General features: G+C 40.1%; 1 protein-coding gene and 1 pseudogene across 4 annotated transcripts; both read right to left on the reverse strand.

Moving 5' to 3' along the window:
- Window positions 1-1,036: 1,036 nt before the first annotated feature.
- On the reverse strand, window positions 1,037-3,921 carry LOC136964035 (uncharacterized; annotated as a pseudogene).
- Window positions 3,922-4,042: 121 nt separating this feature from the next.
- LOC136964032 (inactive phospholipid phosphatase 7) lies at window positions 4,043-14,638 on the reverse strand. Of its 4 annotated transcripts, none has more exons than XM_067257913.1 (4): window positions 14,451-14,625; window positions 13,509-14,242; window positions 11,951-12,004; window positions 6,321-6,366 (listed from the first exon to the last, which is right to left on the reverse strand). In XM_067257913.1, the coding sequence occupies exons 2-3, from the start codon at window positions 13,987-13,989 to the stop codon at window positions 12,000-12,002; spliced, it is 486 nt and encodes a 161-aa protein (XP_067114014.1). In that variant the 5' UTR covers window positions 13,990-14,242; window positions 14,451-14,625; the 3' UTR covers window positions 6,321-6,366; window positions 11,951-11,999. The 4 variants fall into 4 exon arrangements, with proteins under 4 accessions (XP_067114011.1, XP_067114014.1, XP_067114013.1 ...); XM_067257912.1 differs by lacking the exon at window positions 11,951-12,004 and adding an exon at window positions 12,996-13,074 and having other exon boundaries at window positions 6,345-6,366; window positions 14,451-14,638; XM_067257911.1 differs by lacking the exon at window positions 6,321-6,366 and adding an exon at window positions 12,996-13,074 and having other exon boundaries at window positions 11,226-12,004; window positions 14,451-14,638.

Here is a 14,638-nt window from a genome sequence, read left to right on the forward strand (position 1 = left end):
AACTATCTAAAATTGGTCGGAATATAGACTCTTAGTTATTCTCCTAGCTATGTAGGCTATCCTGTTGTTGATTATCAGATGACGGACTGTATGTCGGAGGGGGGAGTCAGGTGGTCAGGTGGCTGAGCGGTGAGGGAGTCGGGCTAATAATCCGAAGGTCGCCAGTTCGACTCCCGGTCATGCCAACTGACGTTGTGTCCTTGGGCAAGGCACTTCACCCTACTTGCCTCGGGGGAATGTCCCTGTACTTACTGTAAGTCGCTCTGGATAAGAGTGTCTGCTAAATGACTAAATGTAAATGTCATAATGGTTTCTACCTCATAGTTTGCTTTGCAAACATTCACGCTATGAATAGATTAACCATGTTGTACAGCCGCAGCCAAAAGTATTAGCCTGGCTCTGCCCTCCTACGTACTTCCGCTCAATTTTGATTTTGCTTCTGTACTGTGTCTGGGCTTGAGGTACGTAAGTCAGATGTCTCTGGTTAACTTTCTACCTGTCCAATCAGCGAACAGAGGGAGTGGCTGAGAACGATGACGTTGATGTTGTGCGCTAGTTTGTGTTGTAGTTCCGTAATGGCAGCGGAGAAAGATGCGAGCGAAGCCATTCGGTCCGTTGTGGCAACGCTGGCGAATATCCAGAAGTTAAAGCCGGAGCAAGAACAATCTTTGATCCCCACGGGGTTAGTTTGATTTTCCAGCTAGCTCTGTTAGTCGTGAAGGAGTTGGCTAAGGTGAACGCTAGCAATTGGTTTTGGCAGATCCAGAGTGGCTCTGGGCAGATCCAATAGTTTTAAAATGCAACAGAGTACCCGCCTTCAAGGAAGTTAATGTTTGTCAATGGAGCGAGCCCAGACTCTCTGTACAAATTCAATGTACGAGAGTCTGGTTAGGACCAGGCTAATATAGGCCTACAGTTAGGTCCATAAATATTTAGACATTGACACAATTTTCATCATTTTAGCTCTGTATACCACCAAAATGAATTTAAAATTAAACAACCAAGATGTGCTTTAAGTGCAGACTTTCAGCTTTAATTTGAGGGTATTTACATCCAAATAAGGTGAACGGTGTAGGAATTACAACACATTTTATATGTGCCCCCCCTTTTTAAGGGACCAAAAGTAATTGGACAATTGGCTGCTCAGTTGTTCCATGGCCAGGTGTGTGTTTTTCCCTCATTATTTCATTTACAAGGAGCAGATAAAAGGTCTAGAGTTCATTTCAAGTGTGGTATTTGTGTTTGGAATCTGTTGCTGTCAACTCTCAATATGAAGTCCAAAGAGCTGTCACAATCAGTGAAGCAAGCCATCATTAGGCTATGGTATGTGGTGATGCATGGAATTTGACCTGTTTAATACAGTTTTTTTCAGTGCAGTTACAGTATATTAAAACATGCAGAAACACAGACAGTGCAACTACACACACACAAAAAAACTTGTTCAACAAAGTTGTATACATCATCAGCTGTACAGGTCCTTTCTGTCATGTAATACAATTATAATCTGGGCCCAGTTGTTCAAAAAGTTTAATTTGGATCAGAATTATCTGGATTTTGAAATCCCATGTTTTGCTATCCAGGATCAAGTAATCAATCTTACTTCTGTGCTGATTTTTCAAAGTAACATTGGATTGGATAACCCAATCCAATGTTGACCAAATTCAGATTCCCAGTGTTATAAAAGGGACTACATATAACAATGTACGCTATTAGCTACTTAAAGAACAAGTTCAATAGCCAGCATGGGGTCACTTTTAAGTGTTTTGATTTGAAGAGACAGAAAAAGGCAAACTAAAACAATCCAAACTGTCAGAGCTACCATCTGACCCACAAAAAAAAAAATTATATACATTCTGTACAAATACAATGTGAATATTTTGAACGTGTGTTTCAAAATCAGAAAAAGGTCTAAATGTCCAATAGTTAACTAAATTAAAGAACTTTCAGATTTCGTCTTCTGTTGTAGAGAGACCAGATTTTTGAAGCTCTCCTATTAGGAGGCGGATCTCAAGTCTGGTTTTGGTTTGCTGAAGTTGGGAAAGAATTATTTGTTCCTCTGCCAGACAAATCTGTACTTCTGCTCTTTCATATTATTAAATGTATGTACTACATGATACAAATATAGTTTTATTTGACCAATTTCAACTTTTATTACATTTTGTTCCTGAAATCCACTATGAATCCAACCTTCTGCTGGGATCAGAATGATCTAGATATTTTAGATCAAAGGTATCCCAGTCCTACTAAAAAGTTTTTCACAAAACATCTTGGAAGGTTTTATCCAGACCAAAACCAAAACTGGATTACGTGATCTAATACAATTTCAGAATGCTTTTTTTATTTTGAACAACCCATTTCAAAGATTTAATCCAATAGCTGAAATCCGATCACATCACTTCTGAACAACTGGCACCAGAGGATTCAGGTAACTGTTGCTAAGGGTTGGTAATTAAGAGGAAAACACAGAATGGCACATATTAAGGATGGATTTGAATATGATCAGTTTCCATTTTCTGAAAGATTGCCACAACACCAGAATACCGCAACACAGTAAAAATAGGTTAAAAATAATAATAATCTAAATCAAAAGTAACAGTCAGTATCTGGCCACCAGCTGCATTAAGTACAGCAGTTCATATCGACCTCATGGACTGCACCAGATTTACCAGTTGTTGTTGTTGTGAGAGGTTCATCTCCCATTTTTGTACCAACCTCTTCCACCAAGCCACACTAACATGTTCCTTGACCTTTCTGGGGGAAATGGCCCTGGCCCTAGCCCTCACCTTCCGATCCATGCTCAATGGGACTGAGATCCGGGCTCTTTGCTAGCAATTGCAGAACACTGACATTCCTGTCTTGCAGGCACAGAAAAAGCAGTATGGTTGGTGGAATTGTCATGCTGGAGGGTAGTGTCAGGATGAGCCTGCAGGAAGGGTTAGGGTTAGCTAACCACATGAGGGAGGAGGATGTCTTCCCTGTAACGCACAGTGTTGCCTGGAATGACAACAAGTTCAGTCCGATGATGCTAAGACACACTGCCATGGACCATGACGGACCCTCAAATAGCAAATTGATCCCGCGCCAGAGTACAGGCCTTGGTGTAGCGCTCATTCCCTTAACAATCAAGGCAAGTACGACAATCAACCTAGATGAGACAAAACTGTGTTGAGATGTCAGTGAAGAACACTTTTTTCAAGTCCTGTCTAGTCCAGGTGGGTTTGTGCCAATAGGTGACATTTTTCCTGGTGATGTTTAATAAGGACCTGCCTTGCAACAGACCTACAAGCCCTCAGTCCAGCCTCTCTCAGCCTATTGCAGACGGTCTGTGCACGGGTGGAGGTATTGTGCATTCCTGGTGTAACTTGGGCAGTTGTTGTTGCCATCCTGTACCTGTCCAAAAGGTGTGATTTTCAGATGTACTGATCCTTTGCAGGTCTTGTTACACGTGTCCTGCCACTGGGAGGATGATCAGCTATCCGTCCTGTCTCCTTGTAGTGTTGTCTTCTATGGCATCTCATAGTACAGACATTGTCATTTTTTGCCCTGGCAACATCTGCAGTCCTCATGCCTCCAAGCAGCATGCCTAAGGCATGTTCACACAGATGAGCAGGGACCCTGGGCATCTTCCTTTTGGTGTTTTTCAGAGTCCGTAGAAAGATCTCTTTAGTGTCTTAAGTTTTTATTAATGTGACTTTGATTGCCTACCATCTGTAAGCTGTTAGTGTCTTAATGACCATTCCACAGGTTCAATAATTGTTTTACGGTTCATTGAACAAGCATGGAAAACATTGTTTAAACCCTTTACAATAAATATCTGTAAAGTTATTTGTATTTTTACAAAATTATCTTTGAAATACGTTATCCTGAAAAAGGGACGTTTCATTTTCAAGTGCATAACAAAAACCCATGTAGCTGGCTGTCCAATTGTTTTTACTCTTCGGTTTGTGATACCACAAAACTGTAAAATAAATAGTTTAAAATACACAATGTTCAAATCATTGCATTATCAAAGAGAATGCAAACTTTTCATCTACAAAAAAATACAATAAAATGTATCGCAAAAGCTTTCTTTATGTTTTCATGCATAAACAACCTCAGAAATAACTAATGGAGTATATCCACCATTCACAGCTTGTAAGGCTTCCTTTTGAACATTTGATTGAAAAATTTGCATTGCATTAAAATACAATTTGTCACCCTTGTACAAAAGAAACATGCTGACTTGCTCACAAGCAATATACAAACTGGTCCAACTCACTCCAATCTTTTCATTGTGGCAAAAAGGGTAAAATTTCAACATGTTGACTAAAATAATCAATAGGATAAATCGCAATATGTATTTTATGTGATGGACATTGATGTTCCGTAAGACAACAATAACCCAAAATAATATAGTAATGATTTCAGAACAGCATAGATTGTCAAAACGTTTAAACCTAGAGTAGCAGTGCTAGCAGTGCTACACACACACACACACACACACACACACAATACCATTGGTAAATTCAATCCCGATGCAAAGAATGATCTTTACATTCACATAGACACGACTTATTGACTCAGCGAGGCATAAAATCAGCACCATCAACAAACGGACCATGTTTATCTGTTTGGTTAATGCTTTGACAAACAATGTGTGATACACATTAATGCCTCAGATAAATTAGCTAGAAAGGTGCAAACTCAGCTCACTATTTGACATGGATGAACATTGTGTAATCCAGTAGTAGAATCCCTGATCTACACAACAGCCACTTATCTGTTTTCACACAAACCAAATGGAATTACAGCAAAAACAGAATTACATGTTGTCACCATGTTTTGGAACAATTTACATTTCCCAGTGGAAATATATACAGCTCATGTCCATATCAACAGGTGATTGTATATCATATTACCGTATTTTCCGGACTATAAGTCACACCTTTTTTTTCATAGTTTGGATGGTCCTGCGACTTATAGTCAGGTGCGACTTATATATCAAAATATATATAATTTAACATGTTTTTAAATGTTAATTCATACTGACTGACAAGAACCAACGAGTTCAACGAATTCAGTGATGTGGAATGAGATCGGGAGCTTGGTGAGCTAGCTTACCGGTAACTGGCTTGTTGGACTCGCTAGCTTGTTATGTTAATTTAGCCTATTCAGCCTTCCAGGTATGTTCTTAATGCTATTGTGTAGCTGAATAAATGTTAATGTATTATGTTAACATACCGGACCTAGACCGTTGTTTTGTGTGCCATTGTGTAGTTGAATAACTTGCCTTTCCAGATTAAATGTCTGTTCTTGGTCTTGTATTTTGTGGAAAAAAAATCTAAATAAATGCGACTAATATATGTTTTTTTCCTCTTCATGACGCATTTTTTGACTGATGCGACTTATAGTCCGGAAAATACGGTACTTTGCACAGGTTTTACATAAATATGCAACAAAGCTTCACTGATCATTGTCATACATTTCACAGTCCAATTTGTACATCAACTATATATATTCTTTAATTTTTGAAAAGAGAGGTCGGTGTAAGAGTTAGCTATTTGTGTTGGGAAAAAAAGGAAGAGGGGAAAAGGAGGAAAAAGTGAAAGAAGTGACCCTAGGTGCAGTCTGAGGAACAGGAAGAATCGGAACAGGACCCGACAGCATTGGGGCTCAAGCAAAAGGAGTGACACACTCTAGTCAAAAGTGGGAGCATAGATCAAACACATACAACCATGTTTCCTGTCCTGTTGAACTATTGCCCTGTTAACCTTTTTCACATGCTGACATTAAAAAAACATTACTCATGATCAATGTGCAAAGATTTTAGAAGTGTGGGTGGTAAATATTCATCAGAGATATTACAGAAAAGCCATACTGCTGTTATGAAGCCCTTTTTCTTTTTTCAAGACAGGCATATTTACAAGGTGGCATATTGTCTATATTCTTGATTACAGAGCATCATATGAGCTTAATAACATTAACCTAGCAGATGTTTTCAATAAAAGGGGCTCCAGCTCAGTGTGCCTATGGAGATGAGCGTCTGACAGGCACTGGAGGACAGCCACACAGTCTCCACCAGACTGAAGTGTAGCAGGCCCAGTGCAAAGCCACAGGCTATGTCGGTCAGGTGATGCTTCCCCAGCAGTACCCGGGATAGGCCAACTAGGAAAGCCCAGAGGACCAATAGGATGCGAAGGGGCACGGCCAGAACCAGGTGCGACAGAAGGAACTTAGACACCATGGCTGCTCGGCTGGCATGGGCTGCAGGGAAGGAGTAGACATCCATGGCGACATAGTCCATGAAACCCGGATTCATCTCCCATGGTCCTTTACGCTTGACCAGTTTCTGGACTCCGGCCACAGTCATGATATCCAGTATTAGGGCTGTGATAAAAAGGAGAAGCAAGAGCGGAGTCGGTTGTAGTTCATGTTGATATTAGCAAGTTATATAAAAAAAGTTTACACATAAGTGTGTATTTCGTTCTACAGTATTATGCATTATGTAAGTGAAAACCATGTGCCTCAAATAATATAACATTAAATCTCCTCCCTGCTCAAAATGAGCTAGAACTGACAGCAGGCACTGAACAGAATCACACATCTGCACCTGGGCAAAATCCAAAGAGATCAACTACATAATTTGGTTTGCGTTACTTGTTAACCTAAATGCTATTCTCCCCTCCCTAACTCAATCCATCCCTGTCCTCTCCTTACTGTGTGCATGATCATAATCTACCAGTTGCAGGATAGCTACAGCCCTGCTTCATCTCCCTATGCACATTATCAGGTCCTGTGATTTTCTTAATCGGTCTGGAAGTAGTCAAGCAAAACTTAAATGTAAATGTAAACAGTGATGTCCTAGGTTAGATTTGATCTAAATTAGAAAATATGACAACATTTGTCTTAAAAGAATTCAAAATGAATGCACTTGAGTTTGCCCTCGAAGTAGGCTAAGACGTTTAAGATGCAATGTTGCTAAATGTTTACAATATTTTGTCTAGTCTAGAAAGAATATGACCTGAAATTAAAAAAATGCCAATAGAAAATAAATAATCAGTATCTGTCAACATCCAAGAGGTTAAGATGTTGTTTATTATTTTTTTAATTACTCTATCAAGTATCAACCTTCGTTTTTTTTCTAAAGAAAACGCTCAGGGCCCCAACTCTACCACTAGCATTAGGACTAGTGCTAGCTGAAGTTTTTAGCTGAAACATTATTTCACGATTTGGCCTAATTAAATATGAATAATTAGTTTCCCATCAACATAACAAAAATTACATTGCGAATATTAATTTAAACAGTAAAATATAGCTAACTAGAACGACAGCTAGCTAGTTAGGCCTATTACGTTGTATGATGATTTATCCTCTGTCCCGTGTTTGTCACTGCCAGGCTGAGCAGAGAGGAGAAAGTGCTCCGCTGCAGTCCTACTCTCTATTTTGTTTATTGTCATAACTTGACAATAAACTAACTTGATTGACTATAGAAGTTTATTAGACTCTTTATTCAAATGGAAATGCATTTTTCAAATGGCAATTCAATGTGCAAAGTGGCAATGCGATCCGCAATTCAAATGGTAAAGCAGTTGTCAAATGACAATGCAATCCGCAATTCAGTTTGTTTTATTTTGAATTTAAAAAATTATGAATGTTTATTGCTTTGCATTTCATATGGACAAGGTTTTTTCGACTCTATTCAAATGTCAATGCATTTGTCAAATGGCAATTCAATGTGGGGCAGCGAAATATGGAAGCAAATCGTGACCAAAATTCAAATGCATTTGCAGAAATGCTTTTTAATTTTAAGAATGTGGCTGCAATATTTTACTCATAAATTAAATTAGTAATCAATCATCCTATTTGCATTTTAATTTTCTTCTTCAGGAGTGCTCAATCTTTCAAAATATGCCCCAGCAAATAGATACCAAAATTCAATTTGAAATGTAAAATTTGAACATTTAAATGCATTTCCTGAAATGCATTTTTATTTTAAGAACGTGGCTGCAAAATCGTGACCACAATTCAAATTCAAATGCATTTGCAGAAATGCAAAATGAACGAAAAAGCATTCTGAGCAGCGCAGCAGAGTGACGTCAGTAGCCGCTCTTCTTCAGCTCCCTGCTGACCGAGCTACCCATCTTGTTCGGTAGGGGGCGGTGTGCACATCTGCATTGCATTACATTGCAAATGTGCCGGGAAATTGATTGAATTGCCGGGTCTTTAGAGGACGCATCACAGACTGAGCAACTTGATGTCAAACAATGACTAAAACAGTGGCAGAGCTACTATTAATGTGTAAATCTGTGACGGCAGAGTATGCAGCCAAGCTCTCTATGACTTGTTCTACTCGGTCACGGGCATCAGACTCAGATATATTATTAGATTCTACCTGCTCAGCTAATTCTAACAGTGTTTGCACAATTTGAGGGAGCGCCATGATCTGTGATGTGTCCTCTAAAGCAGCGGGCCCCAACCTTTTTTTGCGCCACGGACCGCTTTCATGTAAGACATATTTTCACGGACCGGCAGGGGCGGACTGGGAGGAAAGATAAGCCCTGGACAGCTGCGCTGCTAATGCATGCACATTCTGGGTTTGACGTGATCCTAGTTAGTGACTTCCACACCTAATGCAAGCGCGCAGAGCGCGCGAGAAAAATAGTTCAGCTGATTTGAGCGAAAAATAGTTTTGGGAGTTTTATGTCAAATAAACAGCCGTTTTTTCAATTGACAAACCCTGTCTAGTGAATGTGATGCATTTTTGTCTCTAAATTTTTCAGCCCCATCTTTAAGTTTCTTAGCCTGGTTTTCCATCGTTATATTGTTACTAGCTAGCTTTCGATGCGTCAATCCCACTGTTGTGTGTGACTATAAGCTACAACAGTGACACCCGAAGTGCGTTCCTTATATCCAGTTTAGGCCTATTCCATAATTTTGTTTGATTGCTGTCACGGCAGAAAATCCCGCTTGATGTTGGAAATGGAAGCAGGGTTTTCAGTGCTTTAGTGGCGATCTCAGGATAGACTTCATCCAAAACACCGATAGAGTTGTTGTCTCAAACAGGCTTCATTGAGTGGTAACTATCACTTGTCATGTGTCAAGAGGAAGAGACGCGCATGATACCGCTCAATAAAGCCCACAAACTTGCTAAAAAATGAGTAAACAAACGTCTTTGCAGAGCTTTCTTGCTCAGGAGAAAAGGCCCGCAGAGAATGAGAGAATCAGGTCATTTTTCAGAATAAAACGTCTTTCAGACTCCGATATAATCAATTAAAAGGAAATAATGTTATTAATAATTTTTTGTGCGGCCAGGTACGAAATGACCCGCGGACCGGTGGGCACCGGTTGGGGAACGCTGCTCTAAAGATTTTGCAGCCACGTTCTTAAAATGAAAATGCATTTCTGGAAATGCATTTGAATTTGAATTGTGGTCACGATTTTGCAACCACGTTCTTGAAAATGAAAATGCATTTCTGGAAATGCATTTTCATTTTCAAATTTTACATTTCAAATAGAATTTTGGTATCTATTTGCTGGGACATATTTTGAAAATTAAATCTCAAATGTCTATTTCTTTTTCATTTTAATTAAGTCAAAGATTGAGCACTCTTGAAGAAGAAAATTAAAATGCAAATAGGATGATTGATTACTAATTTCATTTATGAGTCAAATAATGCAGCCAAATGAAAAAGCATTTCTGCAAATGCATTTGAATTTTGGTCACGATTTGCTTCCATAGCGAAACAGCGCCGCCAGTGTATTGCATTACCATATATGTGTCACCACACTCTTTTAGGTGCAAAATTCAAATGGAAATGCAATCTGTCAGTGGATCGTCAAGGCGGGTCTTCAGTTTGGACTTCACTTCCTCGTTCAGTGACTTGGATAACGTCAGAGAATGTTTAATATTACATTTACATTACATTTAGTCATTTAGCAGACCCTCTTATCCAGAGCGACTTACAGTAAGTACAGGGACATTCCCCCTGAGGAAAGTAGGGTGAGGTGCCTTGCCCAAGGACACAACATAATCCCCCTAATATGGGGAGAACTCCCACTCTCGGGAAACTTCCGGGTTCTGAACTGGTTGCAGTTCCACTCTAGTTCCATATGAGGGTGCTAACGGTCCAGTGCAGAATGAATGGAGGTCTATGGGGCTTTACCCCTCAAAATCCACTTTTCTCAGGATATCATTTTTTGTCTAATAATTTGAATGTTGAATTCGAAAGGGGAGGCAAAAAACATACATACTGCTGGGTGTTGTCTTAAAAGGCCTTTTGAAATGTCAATGACGTCATACACATCGTACGACCAAAGATACTGCTTTACAGCAAGCACTGGTCACTTCCTTTTTTTCTCGAGGCATAGACAATACAGCTGACAGGTAAGGCTCTCCCTGTCAATACCAAGCCCCCACCCCTCGCCTTGAAGCAGCGGCCCCGGTGGATGTAGGTGGTATTGCATTTCTTGTTAGACTTCCGGCTCTTCCGGTCGTTTTTATTCTATTAACTCCAGTCAACATTTACAAAACTATCTCCCCCAATAATTTTTGTTCGATTCTCGAACCTGCCTCATACTACTAGCTTTTTCAAAGAAGAATTTTTCCTGATTTTTGCTAAGTTTGAAACCAATCCGAAATGGGTAAACTAGCACCCCATTTATTTGCTTACGTCAATAAAAGTTGCCTGCAAATGTGTTCGCGGATACTAACAGGGCACGAGCACAAAAGTTCACATTGGCCGATAGACGATTTACCTGGAGCTGAAAGAAATGGCTTAAGTTGCCTGCCCTGTTGTAGCAAGTTTAGCAAATGGTTGTCACACATACATGAAATGTTGTTAATAAAGTTTATTCCTGTTATTTTAAAATAGATTTGATTTTTCGTAAAAACGTTCATGACATGATGGCAAATATTATATTATGTTAAGCGTGAGCATAGATTGTTGACATGTCTATCTGGAGCAAAGACGAAGATTAATACTTTAACTGGTAACCACAATAAGAAATTATATAAATATGATTAGTCTTGCCTTCAGAAGCTTTTGTTAAACACACCCATTATTCTTTTTTTTGGTCGTGTCATCAAGCCAGACTGCTTTTGTGGGACAATGAAGGTCCTCAGTGACTATGTTTCACCCCCACTTATATCTGATGGAAACGTCTTGTTTAAAGGCCTAGTTCTGTTAATATGCCCCTTTCAAAGGAAAATGTTAAATAAAGTATATTTTAGACACACTTCTCAAGCTTTTATTTATTACATTATATCCAAGTCTTATTAGATCACGTTATATCCATTAATAGGCGTTTGATTTTGTAGGTTGAACATATAAAACACAGGCCACATTTCTACACTGATATGTAAATTGAAGGCAGTGTGAATTTCGTGGCATTTCGTTTGAATATACAGTTGACAGTAAGCTATGGTAAGTCTGCATTATGAAAGATTTCTGTTACCAAAATAACTATTAAGCTTTCTTTGCCTGGCGAGAACAACGACGGAGCTAGGTGTTCATGTTAGCAGTTTATTTAATCCGATACAATGCGTTGGAAATCATACTCAAATCACAAGAAAAAAAGCAACATATGTGATGTGTTCCATCTAGAATAGCCCTATATTTAGCCCTATAGCCTATTTAAAAAAACAAGTAAAAGGAAAACTATACAGTGACAGCATACATTTCCGTAAAGTTTGCATCATGTCTCTGATTCTTATTGAGTTGTACCCCATTCTGCCACTGCAATGCCTTAGCTCACACGCTCGGAACCATATAAATCTATGCACGCGACTGGTTGTCGCAAAGTATGACGCGTACAGCTAGTTGCAAGCGTATAATAAACCATAGCTCTATGGTCAATACACATGCTAGAAAGAGTTTTGGCTTGCTAATGTTGTTGCTAATGCTCTGACATTCTGGTTCCGCTTCGGATGCCATCAAGCGGGATCTCTGGTCGTAGTTAGTCCTTCACTTACCAATCAGCATTCATTAGCAGAATGCTAGCGTGTTATGGGCAAAAACGACTCACCCTGTAAGAAATCGAAAGGACATAAGTACTCGTTCATTCAACTTTGACCTATAATCCATGTTGAACATGCAAAAACTACAATCAAATCTGAGATTTCTTAACGACAATCAGGCGAAAGAGACAAATTTATCAGTTTAGCTCCATTGACTCCCATTCATTTTGCACTAATTGCCTCATGCCGGCAATCGCCCCCAGTGGAACTCTTGTGGAACTGCAACCAAATTCGGTACAATAGGCTTAATAGGGAGTGGATAGGCTCTTCTTTCGGTGCGTGTCCACTACAGCGGAGCGGGCGGCGCGGGGCGTCGGCTTCCAATTCATTCAATTAAATCGGGCGTTGACACTCGCATAGGGCATTGTGGGAAGGCAAGCGGAGCGGAGGGTTGCAATTTGGATTTTCTAAATTTTATGTAAATGAGGAGCGTGAAAACGCTAGCGTTGGCCAATCGGATTGGTTTCTTGTAACGTAGCAACTGTTGGTCATGGTAAACATTTCTAGGTTTTACAATTTCAAGATGGAGGAGAAACTTATCGTATGTGTCTGCACACCCAGTTCTGTTCAGAACAAAGTTACGTAATGTGACGAGCCTGAATTTAAAGATGGTGCAGGGTTGCCGATGTTGTCAGTGTCCCTGGTGTGTTTTTATACTTTTAAATTCAATCTCCTCACTTTACGTGACTATTCTGTGCCACTGCTAGCTCGCTAGCCCAGCCTACAAACGACTGGTTGAGAGACCGGTGGCGTAAAATGTATTCTCTTGTAATCTTGCACTCTTAAAAATTCTGTATTTTTACACAAATGTTGTGTGAAAGTGGTATTTTTATCGATATTGTGAGTACATGAACCCTAGTCTGCACGCTTGGCCATGACTACAACAGTGACCTTAGAGAACTACATATCTGTATAACTTGTCCAACACGACCCCGAGCGTGGTGTACTGTGGGAAGGCAAGCGGTGCAGAGCGTTAAAAAACGCTGTAGTGGACACGTACCGTCAGACAGGCTCTGATGTTATCCAAGTCACTGAATGAGGAAGTGACATCCAAACTGAAGACCCGCCTTGACGATCCACTGACAGATTGCATTTCCATTTGAATTTTGCACCAAAAAGAGCGTGGTGACACGTTAATGCAATAGACTGGGGTCGCTGTGTCGCTGCCCCACATTGAATTGTCATTTGACAAATGCATTCCCATTTCAATAAAGAGTTTTAAAAAAACTTGTCAATATGATATGATAAGTGTTCATTCAAAATGTTATTCAAAATAATACTCACTGAATTGCGGATTGCATTGTCATTTGCACATTGAATTGCCATTTGACAACTGCTTTGCCATTTGAATTGCGGATTGCATTGCCACTTTGCACATTGAATTGCCATTTGAAAATGCATTTCCATTTGAATAAATAGTCTAATAAACTTCTATAAAACACTGCGGTTTGAGTGAATACGTTACAGAGTTGCACAATAGTTTGGTGAGTGCTGAGTGGAAGGCTGTATTTACCAAGCAGTAGATTGACCAAGACTTCTTGTCCAGCCAGCGTATTACTCCTAGTTAGACACACGATAGTGCCAAAGATCCACGTGAGGCCATGCCCAGTAAGCGCGAGCAGGGTGACCATGGAACGGACGCTCCCCCAAGACGACGACGTGTAAGCGCAGACCCCCATGCGCTTGGACAGGCAAATGTCAATGGCGAGGAGAGAATTCATTGCTATCTCCTTGAACGAAGGGTTCAGCAGCATACAGTCTTCCTCTGGAAGTTTTGCGGGCTCTTTCCGATCCTTGTTGGCATTGTCGGTAGGTTCTTGCGAATGCTCACTTGACTGGCTTGCTTGGTGCTTGGCTTGACAAGGTCTCCTTGACGTGCCCCGGCTGTCAGAGTTGACACCTCGCAGGGGTTGGTTAAGGGATATAAATTCGGGTCTGCTCAGGACGTTGTTCCGATCCCGCGTCCTGGTTCTGGAATTCTGATTTGACGGCATCTTGGACTCGTTCCCACCTTGCCTCACTAATGAAACAGTCTTTATGGTGCGTTTTAAAAGACAATTTATATATCTCGCCCACGACGGTTAAATCTTCCAAGAATTGGCTGTCGTCCTGCCCTTCCCCTCTTGCAACCCTCACAGATATATTTAGACTGGTTGGAATGCGCGCTGCCCATGCTGCTGTTTACAACGCAACCCATGCAGGCTTCAAAAGGGCTTTACTATATCGGCCAATCTTGCGGAAAACAATCTGTTGGAAACACAAAAATATCATCATTTATTATACATAAAACGATGCAAACACAAATTACACGGAATTGCACGTTTTAATGTTGTGATGTGTGTTGTCTCTATAATGCTGTCTTGTCTAAATACACGCATGTTATCGTTTGCTAACTGAAAAGGCTATGAAAGATAAATGTAACATACAACGACTGAGACAAATGTTATAATTTTACCATTTCGACGAACAAGAATGGGCCATCCTTGAGATCTCTCGCGTGCATTCAAGGAATTCAGGTTACGCATACCCTTTTCCCCACCAATCAACTCAACTATCAAACATCTATAAACACTGTAAGTAATTTAATAATGACCCTTCAGAAGATAAGAAACATTGGCTATCGTTGCAGTCCTTTTTTTATGT

The sequence above is a fragment of the Osmerus mordax genome, chromosome 20, assembly GCF_038355195.1.
Source record: "Osmerus mordax isolate fOsmMor3 chromosome 20, fOsmMor3.pri, whole genome shotgun sequence".
NCBI classification, from domain to species: Eukaryota; Metazoa; Chordata; class Actinopteri; order Osmeriformes; family Osmeridae; genus Osmerus; species Osmerus mordax.